This window comes from Urtica dioica, chromosome 7 (genome assembly GCF_054948205.1).
Source record: "Urtica dioica subsp. dioica isolate 48M chromosome 7, U.dioica_male_clone48M_v1_H2, whole genome shotgun sequence".
Classification (NCBI taxonomy): Eukaryota; Viridiplantae; Streptophyta; class Magnoliopsida; order Rosales; family Urticaceae; genus Urtica; species Urtica dioica.
Genome location: NC_142762.1, coordinates 44427441 through 44440989, shown reverse-complemented (window position 1 = coordinate 44440989; position 13549 = coordinate 44427441). Strand labels below are relative to the sequence as shown.

General features: G+C 39.8%; 2 protein-coding genes across 6 annotated transcripts; both read left to right on the top strand.

Annotated features, from left to right (window-relative positions):
• Positions 1 to 2289: 2289 nt before the first annotated feature.
• Positions 2290 to 7578, top strand: LOC149391992 (nucleic acid binding protein). 4 transcript variants are annotated; one of them, XM_089618479.1, is made up of 9 exons: positions 2290 to 2614; positions 3108 to 3763; positions 4064 to 5751; positions 5849 to 6069; positions 6158 to 6334; positions 6419 to 6710; positions 6815 to 6896; positions 6968 to 7015; positions 7104 to 7578. In XM_089618479.1, the coding sequence occupies exons 1-9, from the start codon at positions 2350 to 2352 to the stop codon at positions 7308 to 7310; spliced, it is 3636 nt and encodes a 1211-aa protein (XP_089474605.1). In that variant the 5' UTR covers positions 2290 to 2349; the 3' UTR covers positions 7311 to 7578. The 4 variants fall into 4 exon arrangements, with proteins under 4 accessions (XP_089474605.1, XP_089474604.1, XP_089474603.1 ...); XM_089618478.1 differs by having other exon boundaries at positions 6407 to 6710; XM_089618480.1 differs by adding an exon at positions 2968 to 3002 and having other exon boundaries at positions 2490 to 2614; positions 6158 to 6710.
• A 652-nt stretch (positions 7579 to 8230) lies between these two features.
• Positions 8231 to 12641, top strand: LOC149391991 (Ubiquitin system component Cue protein). Of its 2 annotated transcripts, none has more exons than XM_089618482.1 (9): positions 8231 to 8652; positions 8785 to 8944; positions 9039 to 9100; positions 9547 to 9641; positions 9826 to 9939; positions 10243 to 10305; positions 10417 to 10514; positions 10702 to 11117; positions 11376 to 12641. In XM_089618482.1, exons 1-9 carry the CDS (start codon positions 8325 to 8327, stop codon positions 12551 to 12553), a joined length of 2514 nt encoding a protein of 837 aa, XP_089474608.1. In that variant the 5' UTR covers positions 8231 to 8324; the 3' UTR covers positions 12554 to 12641. The 2 variants fall into 2 exon arrangements, with proteins under 2 accessions (XP_089474608.1, XP_089474609.1); XM_089618483.1 differs by having other exon boundaries at positions 8540 to 8652; positions 8792 to 8944.
• The last annotated feature ends 908 nt before the right edge of the window (positions 12642 to 13549 follow it).

The following is a 13549-nucleotide window of genomic DNA, read 5'->3' as shown; positions in this document are numbered from 1 at the left end:
AAAGTTTGATTGTGTTAAACATTTTATTTAAATTTGAATAGTCAGTTACAAACAATTAAATGTATGATAAAAAAAAAGTTTCAAATAGTTGACAGATAAATGTCTATAATATGTTTTATATGAGTATAACGAGTCAACCAAAAACGTAGAGCATTAAACAATACTTGAGAGAGAGAAATCAAATGAGACTAGGGATGATAATTTGACCCGTTATTCGCGTTCCGGTCCGTTACTCGATTTATTCGGGTCGAGTAATATCTGTTATTTTTGGGTAAACGGGTAATACCCGTTAATGTTTTAACGGGTCCGTGTACGGGTAACGGAATAGGCATCCCGTACCCGGTTACTCGGGACCCGACCCGTTAACTTTTAAATATTTAAAAAGATAATAAATTTTTATATGTTGCAATGAAGATGATCAAATTTACAATGAAGATGATCAAATTTACAATGAAGATGATCAATTTGCAATGAAGACTTCTTGCACTTTGATATTTTTCACATAAATTTTATTATTTTTAACTTTATATTGTTGATGTATTTTTATTTTTAAACGGGTAAGGGGGTCTACCCGACCCGCTACTCTTTTTTTAAACCAGGTAAACGGGTAACGGATCCAATATTTTTAACCCGCTTACCCGGCGGGTATCCCCGTTACCCGGCCCGTCTCAAAATCCGGGTAAACAGGCCCGGGTAACGGGTAAAAAATTATAGCGGGTACGGGTAACGGAATAGGTGTACCCGGCTTTACCCGTACCCGTTGCCAAACATAAATGAGACTCCCTCTTTGAGAGAGGGTCAACTTTTTGTTTCACAATATAATGTTTGCCGGTTGTTTGAGTGTCTATTTGGACATCATAATATAACTAATTTAGAAGTTGAATCTTTTAATTTTCTCAAATTTATGGGGGCAACCGGTGATGACGTCTTCGTTCCCCCTCCCCGCCTGGTTCTGTGACCTAGGAGGAACCTTCGACACCGACTGTCACCACTTCTTTCACGGATGACTCGCCATCGATGGACCGAAACTATGCTACTCTCAAGAAACCAGCTCAACAATATTGTGTGAAATACAAACATACAATTAAAACAACGGATCAACGCTCGTTGACGTGAGAGAGGTGGTGGGGCTCGCATGTCAAGTGGGTAAGGTTTTTTTCAACGGGTGCTGACCGTTGATCTCTGTTCATAAAACGAATATATAATTAATAATTGTGACCAAACAGTTGCTTTTTTATTGATTTTTTTTTTGCTAGAGAAAGTCGACATGTGGAAACTTCTGACATAAAGCAAATATTCCGTTTTTCTTTTCCAAAAATAATAATTGAACCATTCAATCTCACTATCTATACATGGTGGGTCCACGTTTTTTTAGAGTGCCAACAACTTTAATGGTGAAGCCAATACTTATTTGGCTTCACTTGTCACTTAAGATTCTCAAACTACATCCATTTGAGCAATAACTTCTCTTAGTGGTAAGTCAATACTCTTCTTCTCTTGAGCTACCTCCGTTTTTTTTTTTCGTCACTTTCTCTCTCCTATTTTTTTTTCAAACATTTTTTTTTTCATTCAACCTTCAAAGATCCATATCTAACTCATATGAACTCGAAATTGAGTAATTCCGAATCCAACAGATTTGTGGTGCCGAGATCTTCAAAAATAGATTCATTGTGTTGGATGAAAAATAATTTTTAATGTCATAGATGTAGAAAAATCACGTTACTGCCTTAGATATGGAAATAACTGAAAAATTTCTAAATCATCTGGAAATAAATGAAAATTTATTGAATATTTATGAAAAAGTCATTACAAACACGCATAAACATGACGCATTAAACATGATTTTTCATCAAACACAATGGATCTATTTTTAAATATCTTGGCCCCACGAATCCGTAAGATTTTAAATCACTCAATTTCGAGTTCATAGGAGATAGATGTGGATTTTTGAAGTTTTTATGAAAAAAAAAATGTAGGAAAGAAAATATGAGAGAAAAAATGACGAATTTAAAAAGCTAATGTTATAAAAGTAATTTTTCTTAGCTATAACTTATGCCATATAGACTGTTTGGTTATTTTCCAAAAGTTTGTAAAGGTTGATTATTTTCAAAACATAAATATTTTTGTTGGTTATTAAAGTGGACACAAAAAATTTGGGATTATTTGCGCGAAAAAGGTGAGTATAAAAAAAAAACGCGCGCAAATCGAAACGGTTTCTAAGAGGGAGCCACGGAGAGAGAAATGTAATTTCCTTTAGGATACGACACGTCGTTTTAAAACTTCGAACCCCCCAAAGCCAAAACCCTCCTATGGTCGAGTGAGAGTCGGTTGAACCTCTCTCTCTAGGCCATGGCCACCTTGGCGGAGCAGCCTCCGAAGAAGCGAAAGCTCTTCGAAGCAACGCCCTCTGAACTCGAACCCGTACCATCACAGTCTCCGCCGGGAAACAACGCCGTCTCACCGCCGTCACAGGAGGAGATTCTGAAGAAGCGGAAGAACAGAGATGAGATTCGAGGCGTGTACGAGTGCTACAAGCGGATTAAATTTTCTCTCTCTCACAAGAGAGACTCTGAACTGGAACAAGCTTATCTCTCCCTCATTTCCGCTTCTCGAGGTCCGTATTCGTTATCGATTTTTATTTTTTATTTTTAATAGTTTTGTTTAGCTCGAAATGAACAAATATATCAATCGCGGTCGCTCAGTCGCATAGAAATTCTCGTGTCGAAAAGTTCGAAGAAGAATATGAATTTGAAACGAATTGCGTTTATGACATTTTTAAATCTCAAGATATCTAAATTTAGGGGAAATTTGATGGATTAGGGTTCGAGTTACTTTTGGGGCCAACTAATCTGATATCCGAAGTACATATATCTATGTTCTTATAACCCGTAGATAATAGAGCATATAAAGTTACTATTTTCTGTTTTTCGTTAACACAAACATAACGAATTATTACTTTATGATTAGGTTGGCAGTCTTTGGAAGAAAAAAAAAATGGAGTGGTAAAATTCCATTGAGGAAGATCCTTCACCTCGAATTCCAAATGATAAAGGATTACAATAATGTTTTCGGCTACTAATCGAGATTCTGAACACCTAAATATGCAGGTTGTGCGAGTGTACAGCGCATTGTGGCGGACCTCATTCCACGATATGCATCGTACTGCCCGACTGCTTTCGAAGCTGCAGCTAAAGTTGTAATCAACATTCATAATTGGAGCTTGGAAGCGATGAACAGAGGAGAGGATGTTGAAGGAGTCGCGTTCCAGACCGCACGATCCTGTGTCTTGGGTCTCTCTGATATTTGTTGCACTGCTTGTTCAGAGGCGACGACGTCCACTGTAATTCGGGAAATTTGCTCAGCAGTTTTGCAAAACGTGCTTGTTTTTTTTGTATCCTCTTTTGAGGGGAAGGATATATTTCAAGTCTTTGGGAAAGAAACTGTAAAAATACAAGATTCGGCCGACAAACTTCAGCTAACAAATTTGGATGAGAATGAATCTCCACCGATCGTTTTGTTAAAGTTGCGAGTTCTTAGTCTATTTAGGATTTTCTTTCGTTATCCAAAAAGTTTGCTTGCTGCGTGCTTTGATCTGTTTGGCTCTACTAGTTTAGAGGGTATTCGAAAAGGACTGATTTTCCTGAGCCAGCTGTCAAGAAAATTTGATGTTGATGAGGTTCATAAGGACGAGAAGCTTTCATCCGGTGTCGAAACTCTTTCTCGAGAAGCACCTCCAGAATCGGGCAGCTGCTTCTTGGCACTGGTATTGCTTTAGGGTTTTCTCGTGTCTCAAGTTATTTGCCTAATGTTAGATTCTAAATTTTGAGACCAGACTCTTTGTTCCTCTTTGCCTGTATTTGTTTATTTTCGTTATTTAATCGGCCAGTTGCTTCAAAGCAGTGGAAGTTCTTAAGCAATTGAACAATTTTAGCCATCCAGTAGTCTTCTTCTTCTTTTTTTATTTTTTTTTTATTTTTTTTTTTCAATTTAGGATTCATTATCTCCGTCGTTACTTGAAGATAACCTCAGTGACAGGATTTTATTTTATTTTTGTAATTTGCAGGTTCTTATCAAAGATCCATCCCTTCGAAGTTGGATAGCCTCAAAGTTTAAGAGGATATCTCAATTGTCTTCTTCAAAAATGTTTTCGGAGATCAAATCTGTCATAGAAAGTGTGGTGGAATCAGCTACAGAATTAGTAGGCGTCGATGGTAGCCAAGTGGATAATAATGTCCATGAGTCCAATCTATCCGAATCCTTCAATCACTCGAATTTGAAGCGTAGCCACTCATATCAACATGAAACTTCCAAAGAGTCTTCTGGTCCGAAAAGTATCGTGAGAGTTCGTGGTGGATCATATGATGATGTAGCTGAGAGAGTTTCCAGACATTATTCTAGTACCCGCAATGAAGCTCATTTTCAGTCATCATCTGGCAATCAGGATAGCAGTATTTCGGTAACTGTGGACATTGGGGTTGGTCAACATGGAGAAACTGAGCATGGGAGGTCTTGTAACCCCAGAGATTCTATGAACGTCCAGATACCTTCACCTAGCACAAGAGCCCCATCTGAATTTAGGTCCAACTCATTTGATGGTAGAAACCAAGTTGTCCATGTGGATCAGAATATGGATTTTAGGTCACCCACTTGGAGATCTTCCACCGAATGTTCAAGTAATCCTTTTGCATCTCCTAAACACCATTTGCCGGGTACCCAAATCATCTGGCATTCTGATGGAGATCCTGCAACCATGGACATTTTCTCCGCATCTAATCAGCTTTGGGTGGGACTTTTAGGACCTGACACCTCTGAAGCTCATGTGAAGTATGAGTTTGAGAGGTTCGGTCCCATTGAGCAATACTTTTCCTTCCCCGCAAAAGGGTTTTGTGTGGTTGATTACAGAAACGTCTTTGATGCCGTAAAGGCTAGGGATTATCTTCGTAGACATTTCCACTGGCAAATAAAGTTTATGGACACGGGGTTAGGCACTAGGGGTGTGATGAACAATGTTGCTGTTGGTGCTAGCTGTCTAGTTTATGTCGGAAGTGTTTCAAATCAGTGGGAAAAGGACGAGATTCTGCACGAGTCAAGGAGAGTACTTTATAGAGGTCCTTCCCTTATCACTGACCTTAAGAATGAGGGTGCGCTACTAATGGAACTCGAAACCCCAGAAGAAGCCGCTGCTGTAACGGCACATCTTAGACATTATCGAAATGAAAGGAGTATTAATACAATGTCTCATATGGATGTTGCAAGATCTGTGCCGACCCCTATGCACGGCGACAATGGGAACAATCATCCTGGGAATGTGTTTAACAACAATGCAAGAGCATCGTCACACACAAATATGGTGCTGGAGAGCCCTGCTGATGGAAGTTGGGGAAGGATGTCTCCTTTAACTTCCCTACTTCTATCATTGCGCGCCAAGTACGATGTCAATCAAAATCTGAGCTACTTTGAGAATTTTTTGCCTGGAAATTTCAATTCTTCCATGCGTGAAGAAGAGAAAGCCCCATCAAGCACTGTTACCATCAGCGTTCCAAATATCAATTCCTCGTTCCTTTCTGATGATGAGATAATGGCAATCTGCAATATTGCTATTGGAAACACAGGATCTGTGAATAGGTTGGCACAAACAAATTCGCAGAACGCGTGTACTTGGTATGTGGAATGTAGCAGCGTAGATGCTGCTATGGCTGTTTTAAATAACCTGCGCCGTCATCCTGAGATTTTCTTTCAGATAGAATTCAGGTTTGGATTCGGTTAATTTAATTAGCTTCCTCGAATAGTTCTCTTTCCGAAATAGACAAAATCTTGAATATCAATGCATGCCTACTTGTTTACGCAGTCAACAGAATTTGCACCACAGCACATCTTTCTCAGGAAGAACAGATTCGATGGAGCTTATATCCCCCAGATGTGCATCTGAGAGTCACATAGCCGGAACCCAAGGTGGACACTCATTCCATCTTAACAGAACCACGTCCGGCCATTCAGAGATGTTCGAAGCTGGACCCGGAAATGTTGATGGTACCGATACCAACATGATGGTGGATCCTTCACATGGAGGTAAAATACCATCGTCACCAAAATTCAAACCGGTTTCTTGTTTGTACAAATGAATTGAAATGTTAAATGTTTTTTTCTTCTTCTTTAGGTACCCATGGTGTTTCGTCTGCCATGGAACAGAATTGGGTATATCCAAATCCGGAAATGGACCCACCTCCTCCGCCAGGGATACAAGTGGCGAGTCATGGACCTCCACCGATTCAGTCGTATCAGTACATGCAACAACAAGCTTACGTTCCTCCAAACAGCTCTTGGGACCCGAGTGGTTTGCATCAACACTTTCCGCTGAACCCAATACCCTATGAGTGTGACAATGTTCACACTAACGCTGTTCAAGCTTCTTTTGTAGCCGCGCCTATGTATTCGATGCCGCCGCCACCACCACCATTGGCGCCACTGCCACCTCCACCGCCGCCGCCAGATGTGCCACCTCCGCCGCCACTGCCGAGCTCGCCACCTCCGCCTCCACCGCCGCCGCCTCCTGCTACGGAATCATATCAACCGGAGAATTCGGAGCAATCTCAGCCTTCTCAGTGGCAGGGATTGCTGTGTAAAAGCGGGGTTCATTACTGCTCAATTTACGCCCTCAGATTAGCTTCTGATGTTTGCAAATATTCCAGCTCCTCACCTGAACCTACAGAGTGAGTTTTAATTTATTTATTTATTTTGCATTCCATTTTAGCACTCGAGTCTTGTTTCTCTGTTCCATTTTGTCTAGAAGTTTTGCGGGGATGATTTGTTGCAGATGGCCAGCGAAGTTGGACATGACAAAACGCACGGACTTTCGGCATATACAACTGACATTTAATAACACCCCTCCGCACAAAGTAAGTGTGACCCAAACTGCCCTTCAAGAATTATATAAATACGGACATTAATCCACCATCTATATGTGCAGAGAGAAGTATGTATGCTCGTCCCATCATCTCCTAACGACCACAAAGGCGTAAGTAACTCAAAAACGGCTCTAGTTATGTGACTCTAATCTTTGGGATGAAAATTGTCTGATTGTAGTACTGGGTTTTGATACACAGTTTCAGGATTTCATATCGTACTTGAAGCAGAGAGAATGTGCAGGGGTGATAAAGATCCCACCATCAAGGTCGATATGGTCAAGGCTTCTCTTCATCCTTCCCTATTCTCACGATTTGTGCTCAATGCTCTCCATTTCGCCGCCCGCCACGTCTGACTGTCTTGTTGCCTTGCTTTTGCCTAAGGAAACCAATTTTGAATGGGTATAAATAATATGCATCTTGTATCCTCTCACGCGGTGCTGAGTCTCTGGACGGGCTTGCTTGCTTGTTTATACGCAATTTTGATAGTTGTAGTCGGTAATTTGCATGGAGGTTGTTTTAACCTTGTGTAAATATTGGTCCAGTCTGTGGCTTACGATGCTTAAAATTTCACAGCTCTAGTCATTAATTGCCAAATTTCTGTCGAGGTTTCTCTTCGTGCGAGCTGTATAATGAAGTTTTGTATTGTGTATATAGACTATAGAGGTTTTTTGTTTTTGTTTTTGTTTTTATTTATAAATTAACTCTTACTTTAGAGTTGTATAATTGTTTCTTACTGATGTCTGTGGTAGTGTTACTTATGTCTATAGCCAAAATTGCCGCGAAATACGATGTCTAGATCCTATAGTCCTCACTCCCTTATAAGATTGTCACTCGATTAGGAAAACAGTTTGTCATTAGAAAGAAATGTAAAGAACTTGCATTTGATTGAATAAAAAATCACACTCCTGTCACTTTTTTTTCCTTCCCTTTTTCAATCTGTTCAGTTTTTTTTTTTTTTTTTTTTTTTTTTTTTTTTTTTTTACATAATGCCTGTTTTGGACCCTGGATTTTGAGAGGGAAAACAAAAAGGATTATACGTATTCTCACTTAATTTAAAAAAAAAAAAGTTTTGAGCCTGAAATGTACTATGGATTTTCTTAAAGTAAAATCGAGGGAAAATTTGGTGAATAAGATATAGATTTTGATTTTGGTACATTAGCTTAAATTCAAAACAATTTTGTAGACGTTCTTAAATAAACGACAAAAACAAACTTGTCGTTTAATGAACACATAATGGCTGAGATAGCTTCGCACGTAGTTTCGTTTCGTGATAGGCAAGCAGAGTGGTTATTATTATAATAGTAATAATAATAATAAAAAAAAAAACAGAAAAGAGAGGTTAGGGATTATTTGATTCCACTCTTTCAGTCTCATTTTCAGAATTTCCATCGATCTTCTAATCCTTTTTTTCGATTCGACATGGCTAACAATGGCAACCCTCAAACTCGCCAAACACCGAACAAGGCTTTCGGCAAAACGCCAAAGGTCTTCGTCCCCAAAACTCACGACCACCAGAACCCTAGCGCCACCACTCTCTCCGGCTCTCTTCGTCAATCTCTCCCGCCAAAACCCCTCGCCGCCGGATTTAGCTTCGTGAACTATCTGCCGCAGGACGAGGCCGTCGCGGCGGGTCTCGGCGTCGACCAAGGCGCTCTTGACCCGATCGAGTCCCAGAAGGTAGTGGATCTCTTGAACCGAGAGCTTTCTCGGTTGTTGAAGCTGAGCCCTAAGGAGTTTTGGAGAGAAGGTTGGTACCGATTGATTGATTGGCTGGCTTTCAGACTGTAATTCACTGATTATAGCTTTTTTTTTTCGTGAGGGTTTTGCGGGTTATTTACTTACTAGGGTTGTTTCTGGGCATTCTTTCTTGGTGTTTAAGTTGCTAGTGATACATCACTACACGAGTTTCTGGATAGCTTCTTGCGATTCAGGAGCCGATGGTACGATTTGCCGCATCACGGGCCCAAGGAAATGGTGGCTGGCGTCATCGTTGGGGAGTTAGAACTGAGCCGCCGTGTCTTTATGATACTATATCGAATGTATGTATCAACATTTTCGGGTTTATTCTGTTTTTGAAATGTACTTTTCTTAGTTCATTTAGAATTATGGACGTGTGTGTTCTTTATTTTGCAGATCTTCCAACAAGGATCCCGGGGCTCGGGCAACCGACAGCCTCAGTCCAAAAGACCATGGAGGTGGGTTTTGTTAAACTAGTTATCGATTTTGGATTTGTTTTCATAATGTGAAGCATATATTTTCTTTTTATGAATCCTGAAATGTAGTTGGTTATCACCAATATGAGATCTTGGCATGAAAGCTGGAATTAGCTGGCCTATAGGATTTGCCATTATATGAAACATGTAGAACTTCCATCAAATAAGAAACTTTTTTTTTTTCCCGCTTAAACGTCTCAGATTATTTTCTTGGACCAAACTGAATTTAGAAGAGCTGTCTTTGAACTGGATTTTGTTACTGAGTGCTAATGGAAAATTACTACACCGCATCGCCTGCGGATAAAAATATCACTGCTGAAAGTAGTGCCTGCCACTATATGGGCTACTCTTGATCTTGTAGCATTTTAGTTTTTCCTTATCTTTTGTTTCTATTGTTAGAAACATGTATTCACTAACTTCGTAAGTAGTTCTCTTGCAGGAGAATAAGTTGCTTGACTTGCCTAAGCTGCTCGATATATGTGCTATATATCGACGGGAAAATGAGGATTTAACTAGGGTGTTGGTAAGTGAATTATTTTTGGTGCGAGGGAGGTTCATATCACTGATAAAACCTCCCTTGTCACAGGTTTGAACATATAACTGATGTGTACTTACTCATAACATATATAACCTATATTTGATACATGAAAGTAGACATGTTAATGTATCTTCTGATTGATCACTAACCACTTACTCAAATCTTTCAGGTGAAGAATGCATTAAGCTCCCAGCCATGGATCCATGATAACTTGCCTTCAGTGATATGGCAATTCCTGATCATTGTTAACACAATGCATCAGCGTTTCAGTACTTCCCTTGAGGTACTTTGCAAGTCAAGTTCAGGAGTGAATTTCAAAATTTACACATAGGTATTTGTTAATCAGTTGGAATGCAGTAGCAACAAGCTGTCAAATCAGGAGTGAGAATAATTTTTTTCCCCTCACTTGGAAGTTAAAAAAAGGTTTTTATTTTATAAAAAAAAAAAATATTGTTATATGGATTGTTATCCAATCTTCTATTTGCATATGTGCAATTTAAATCTGGTTGAAATAAGAAGTGAGGTTGGTTTTTCTTAATTTTCCATCTAATCCAATGAAATAAACAAATCTTAATGGTTTGACAAGGTTCTTTTCTCCTCTGAAAGTCAAGACCACGGATCTACTCGACTTTATGCTGATATGCTGGAGGTGAGTTATTCTCTTTTTGTTATCACATCAGAAGGGGATAATATGAGTTCAAGGGTCCTCTGAAGTATAGATAAAATATGCTTACATGCTAGTTTGATATATTCCTTGCAGGTTATGGACTTCATAAATGATGCCATTGTATCCATGGACGCATTTATAAATGCATACGAACCGGCTGCTTTGTTCTTCTTGTTCCCTGTTGAAATAAGGTGTGTGGTGAACATTGTGCATTCTGTTTGGTAAAGGGTTATTTTACCCCACATTTTAGTATCTCTAGATTATCTTTGAAAAAAAAAACTGTACCAAAGGAAAATATATTGTGGTTTTCTCAATTTTTTTTACAAGTTTCAGAAGGTAATTGTTTCCATTCAGCATCAAAGTTTGGTTTTCATGCAGTGGTGGGAATGAGGAACTACTCTGCGCTCTTGCTAAGCTGCATGATTCATTGATTCCTTCTTTGCAGAAGGCTTTTCACAAAATTTCATCATTGGGACAAGATACTATGGTATCCAATATTGCTGTCGGCATGAACTTACTAGCAATGAGAATCATCAAGTTTTGTTGGAACCTATTGGACTTTTGCTATCTAAGTGATGAGGCTTTCGAAGGTGATCTCATGCCGGCTGCTACAAAAATGTTTCCAGCCAATGTGGAAGATCCTTTTATAAGGGCTGACATCTTAATTCAAACGTTCAGAGAGATTAGTGCCGTTTCAATGACCTCTCAGGAGAATCATAATAGACAAACTCTTCTTCAAAATGTTGACAAGTACTTTCATATAATTAGCAAAATGGAGGACTTACAAAGTCAAGGTTAGTGGTTACCAGTTAATTTCTTTCATTTTCCTCTCTCCCAGAAAGCAGAGAAGACTGGCTATGTTCTTGCAGTGTTATTTAAGTAGTGACAATTACTATCTTTTGATTAAATTTTACTACTTGAGGGCCAGAACCAGGTGAAAAAGATATTGTAAGGGCACACAGAACATGATATATTTTTTTATTTTTTTTATTTTTTTTATTTTTAATTTACAAATTTTAAATGTGCAACTGCCTAATCCATGTTTTATGCAGGATGGATATTCATGGATGAGGAGCAGCTCGAGTATGTTTCTGGGATATTCGTCAATTCTGCTGGCACTACAGTTAAGAAGCTCCCGAGTTTGCAGAACCCTATGCCAAGCAACAAAGTGGGAATGGATGAAGATGCTGTGGTTATGGAGTCGAAGATAAGTCAGATAAAGGACCTATTCCCTGATTTGGGAAAAGGTTATTTGGCCGCCTGTCTAGAAGCTTACAACCACAACCCCGAAGAGGTGATTCAGAAAATCCTTGACGGAAGTCTTCATGAGGATCTGCAGAGCCTTGACACTTCCTTAGAGACAATGCCTAGACCGAAAGGTGCTCCAACTGTCATGAAGAACGACAAAGGGAAAGGGAAACTGGTTGACTCTGAACCTATGGTGTCCATGGCTGGACAGATCGCGAAACAAAATGAAGGCCCTTCCGTTTCATCCTCGTCACCTCTGGTCGGGAGATTTGTTAGAAAATCCAGAGGTGATGGACCAGATTCGACCACTCTCGACGACAGAAACCCGAAGGATCAAGCGAAAATCGCAGCTCTATCGTCCCAATACGAATACGACGACGAGTACGACGATTCTTTCGACGATCTGGGTCTGAGTGTAGCGGAGTCAGGGGTGGAGGTAAGTGAGATTCTGGGCAGCAGAATGAGCTCATCGAGTAACAGAGGTAAATCCTGGGAGAGAGAAGAAGGCGGAGAAGCCGCGCCTCAGAATCCTTCGAACTCGTCGAAGTGGGGTTCGAGAAAGAAACCCCAATACTACGTGAAAGACGGGAAGAACTACAGCTACAAAGTGGAAGGGTCGGTGGCGGTTGCGAACGCGAGCGAAGCTTCGTTAGTGAATCAAGCTCAGGTTGAACTAATACATGGGCTCGGCCGCGGTGGCAATCATCCGCTCGGGGCTGTGAAGCAGCTCATGGAACAACAAGATAATCCGCCCCAGCAGCAGCGTGTGAACACATGGGGCCGGGGAAGGAGAGGCGGGCCGGCCATGCCCAACGGTGACCAAGAAAAGCAGCCCCAGATTGATGGTGCATCAGAAGTCGGAGAGAACCCCGGCGGCCCTAGCAGAGGACGGGGAAGAAGAGGAGGAGGAGGAGGAAGGCACAGCAATTACAGGAAAGTCAGAGCCGCTGCCAAGCACTTTTCTGGGCTCGGCGGTATTTAAGTACAGATGTAATGATAACTAGTTTTGGATTGTCCACAATTCAGTAAATACCTTTCTACTCTAATGATATAGACTTCCCTCTATTTTGGGTTGAGAATTTTGTGTTTCCTTTGCCTTTTGGGTGAATAATTCACTTTCCAAAGAGCATATGGTTGCGAATAAATCGCATGTGCAAGCAAATCGCACGTGTCGCTCGAGTATCGATCCCACGAAAATTAATAATTAATAATATATATAAATTAATAATTAATACATATATATATATATATATTATTAGTTATATTCATTTACATATGCATTTTTGGGTATAGGCATTTTGGGTGAAAGGTATGTTTAAAGTTACCAACTTTAAACAATCATTTTAATATATTTCTTGTGAAAGATGTCACAGGCATTGGATCTGTTTTTCAAAGCTTGTTTGAAACTTTAGATGTCTTTTATGTGATACTCCACAACTATGAGCTATTCCTCGGCTTACTGATTTTTTATATATTAGTAAATCTACTACTTTTATTCTTTATATACAATATGTACTATTGTTTACTCTCTACAATAATAAATAATAGATTATTTATTATATATACTTCGCGTGGAGTTGAAGTGGGTGTTCAAGACTCAACATAACTGTTTTTGGGACAATTGCTAAAAACATATTCTCAGGTATTGCATCTGGCTTTGTAGATGCAACATCAATTGTAAGTCACCAATTTAGGACGAAGTTGACTAAGATTGTCGGATTAAGATTAATTAATCGGACCGTGAGAAAATTTTTGGTATGTGGTTTTGAAGAGAGTTGTTCACACCTGTGATAAACGAAACCCCAGAGACCTTGATCGATTTGATAGAATGAGTTGGTTTTGGTGTGTCCGAGTCGGGAAGAGTGATATTCATTGAGCATAGAGTCAAATTGAATACACTGCTCGGATTGAGTAGGAGAAACGACGAAGTCTAAAGATTTGGAGTTGGAATGGGCTTGGTCCCTAGCGACGACGTGTT

Excerpts from the sequence above, each read along its gene's own strand:
- LOC149391992 (XM_089618477.1), top strand. The coding sequence starts at position 2,350 with ATGGCCACCTTGGCGGAGCAGCCTCCGAAGAAGCGAAAGCTCTTCGAA. Across the intron at positions 6,711-6,814 it reads TCCTCACCTGAACCTACAGA|ATGGCCAGCGAAGTTGGACA; the intron begins GTGAGTTTTAAT and ends GATTTGTTGCAG. Across the intron at positions 7,016-7,103 it reads CTCCTAACGACCACAAAGGC|TTTCAGGATTTCATATCGTA; the intron begins GTAAGTAACTCA and ends TTTGATACACAG.
- LOC149391991 (XM_089618482.1), top strand. The coding sequence starts at position 8,325 with ATGGCTAACAATGGCAACCCTCAAACTCGCCAAACACCGAACAAGGCT. Across the intron at positions 10,306-10,416 it reads TTTATGCTGATATGCTGGAG|GTTATGGACTTCATAAATGA; the intron begins GTGAGTTATTCT and ends TATTCCTTGCAG. Across the intron at positions 11,118-11,375 it reads GGAGGACTTACAAAGTCAAG|GATGGATATTCATGGATGAG; the intron begins GTTAGTGGTTAC and ends TGTTTTATGCAG.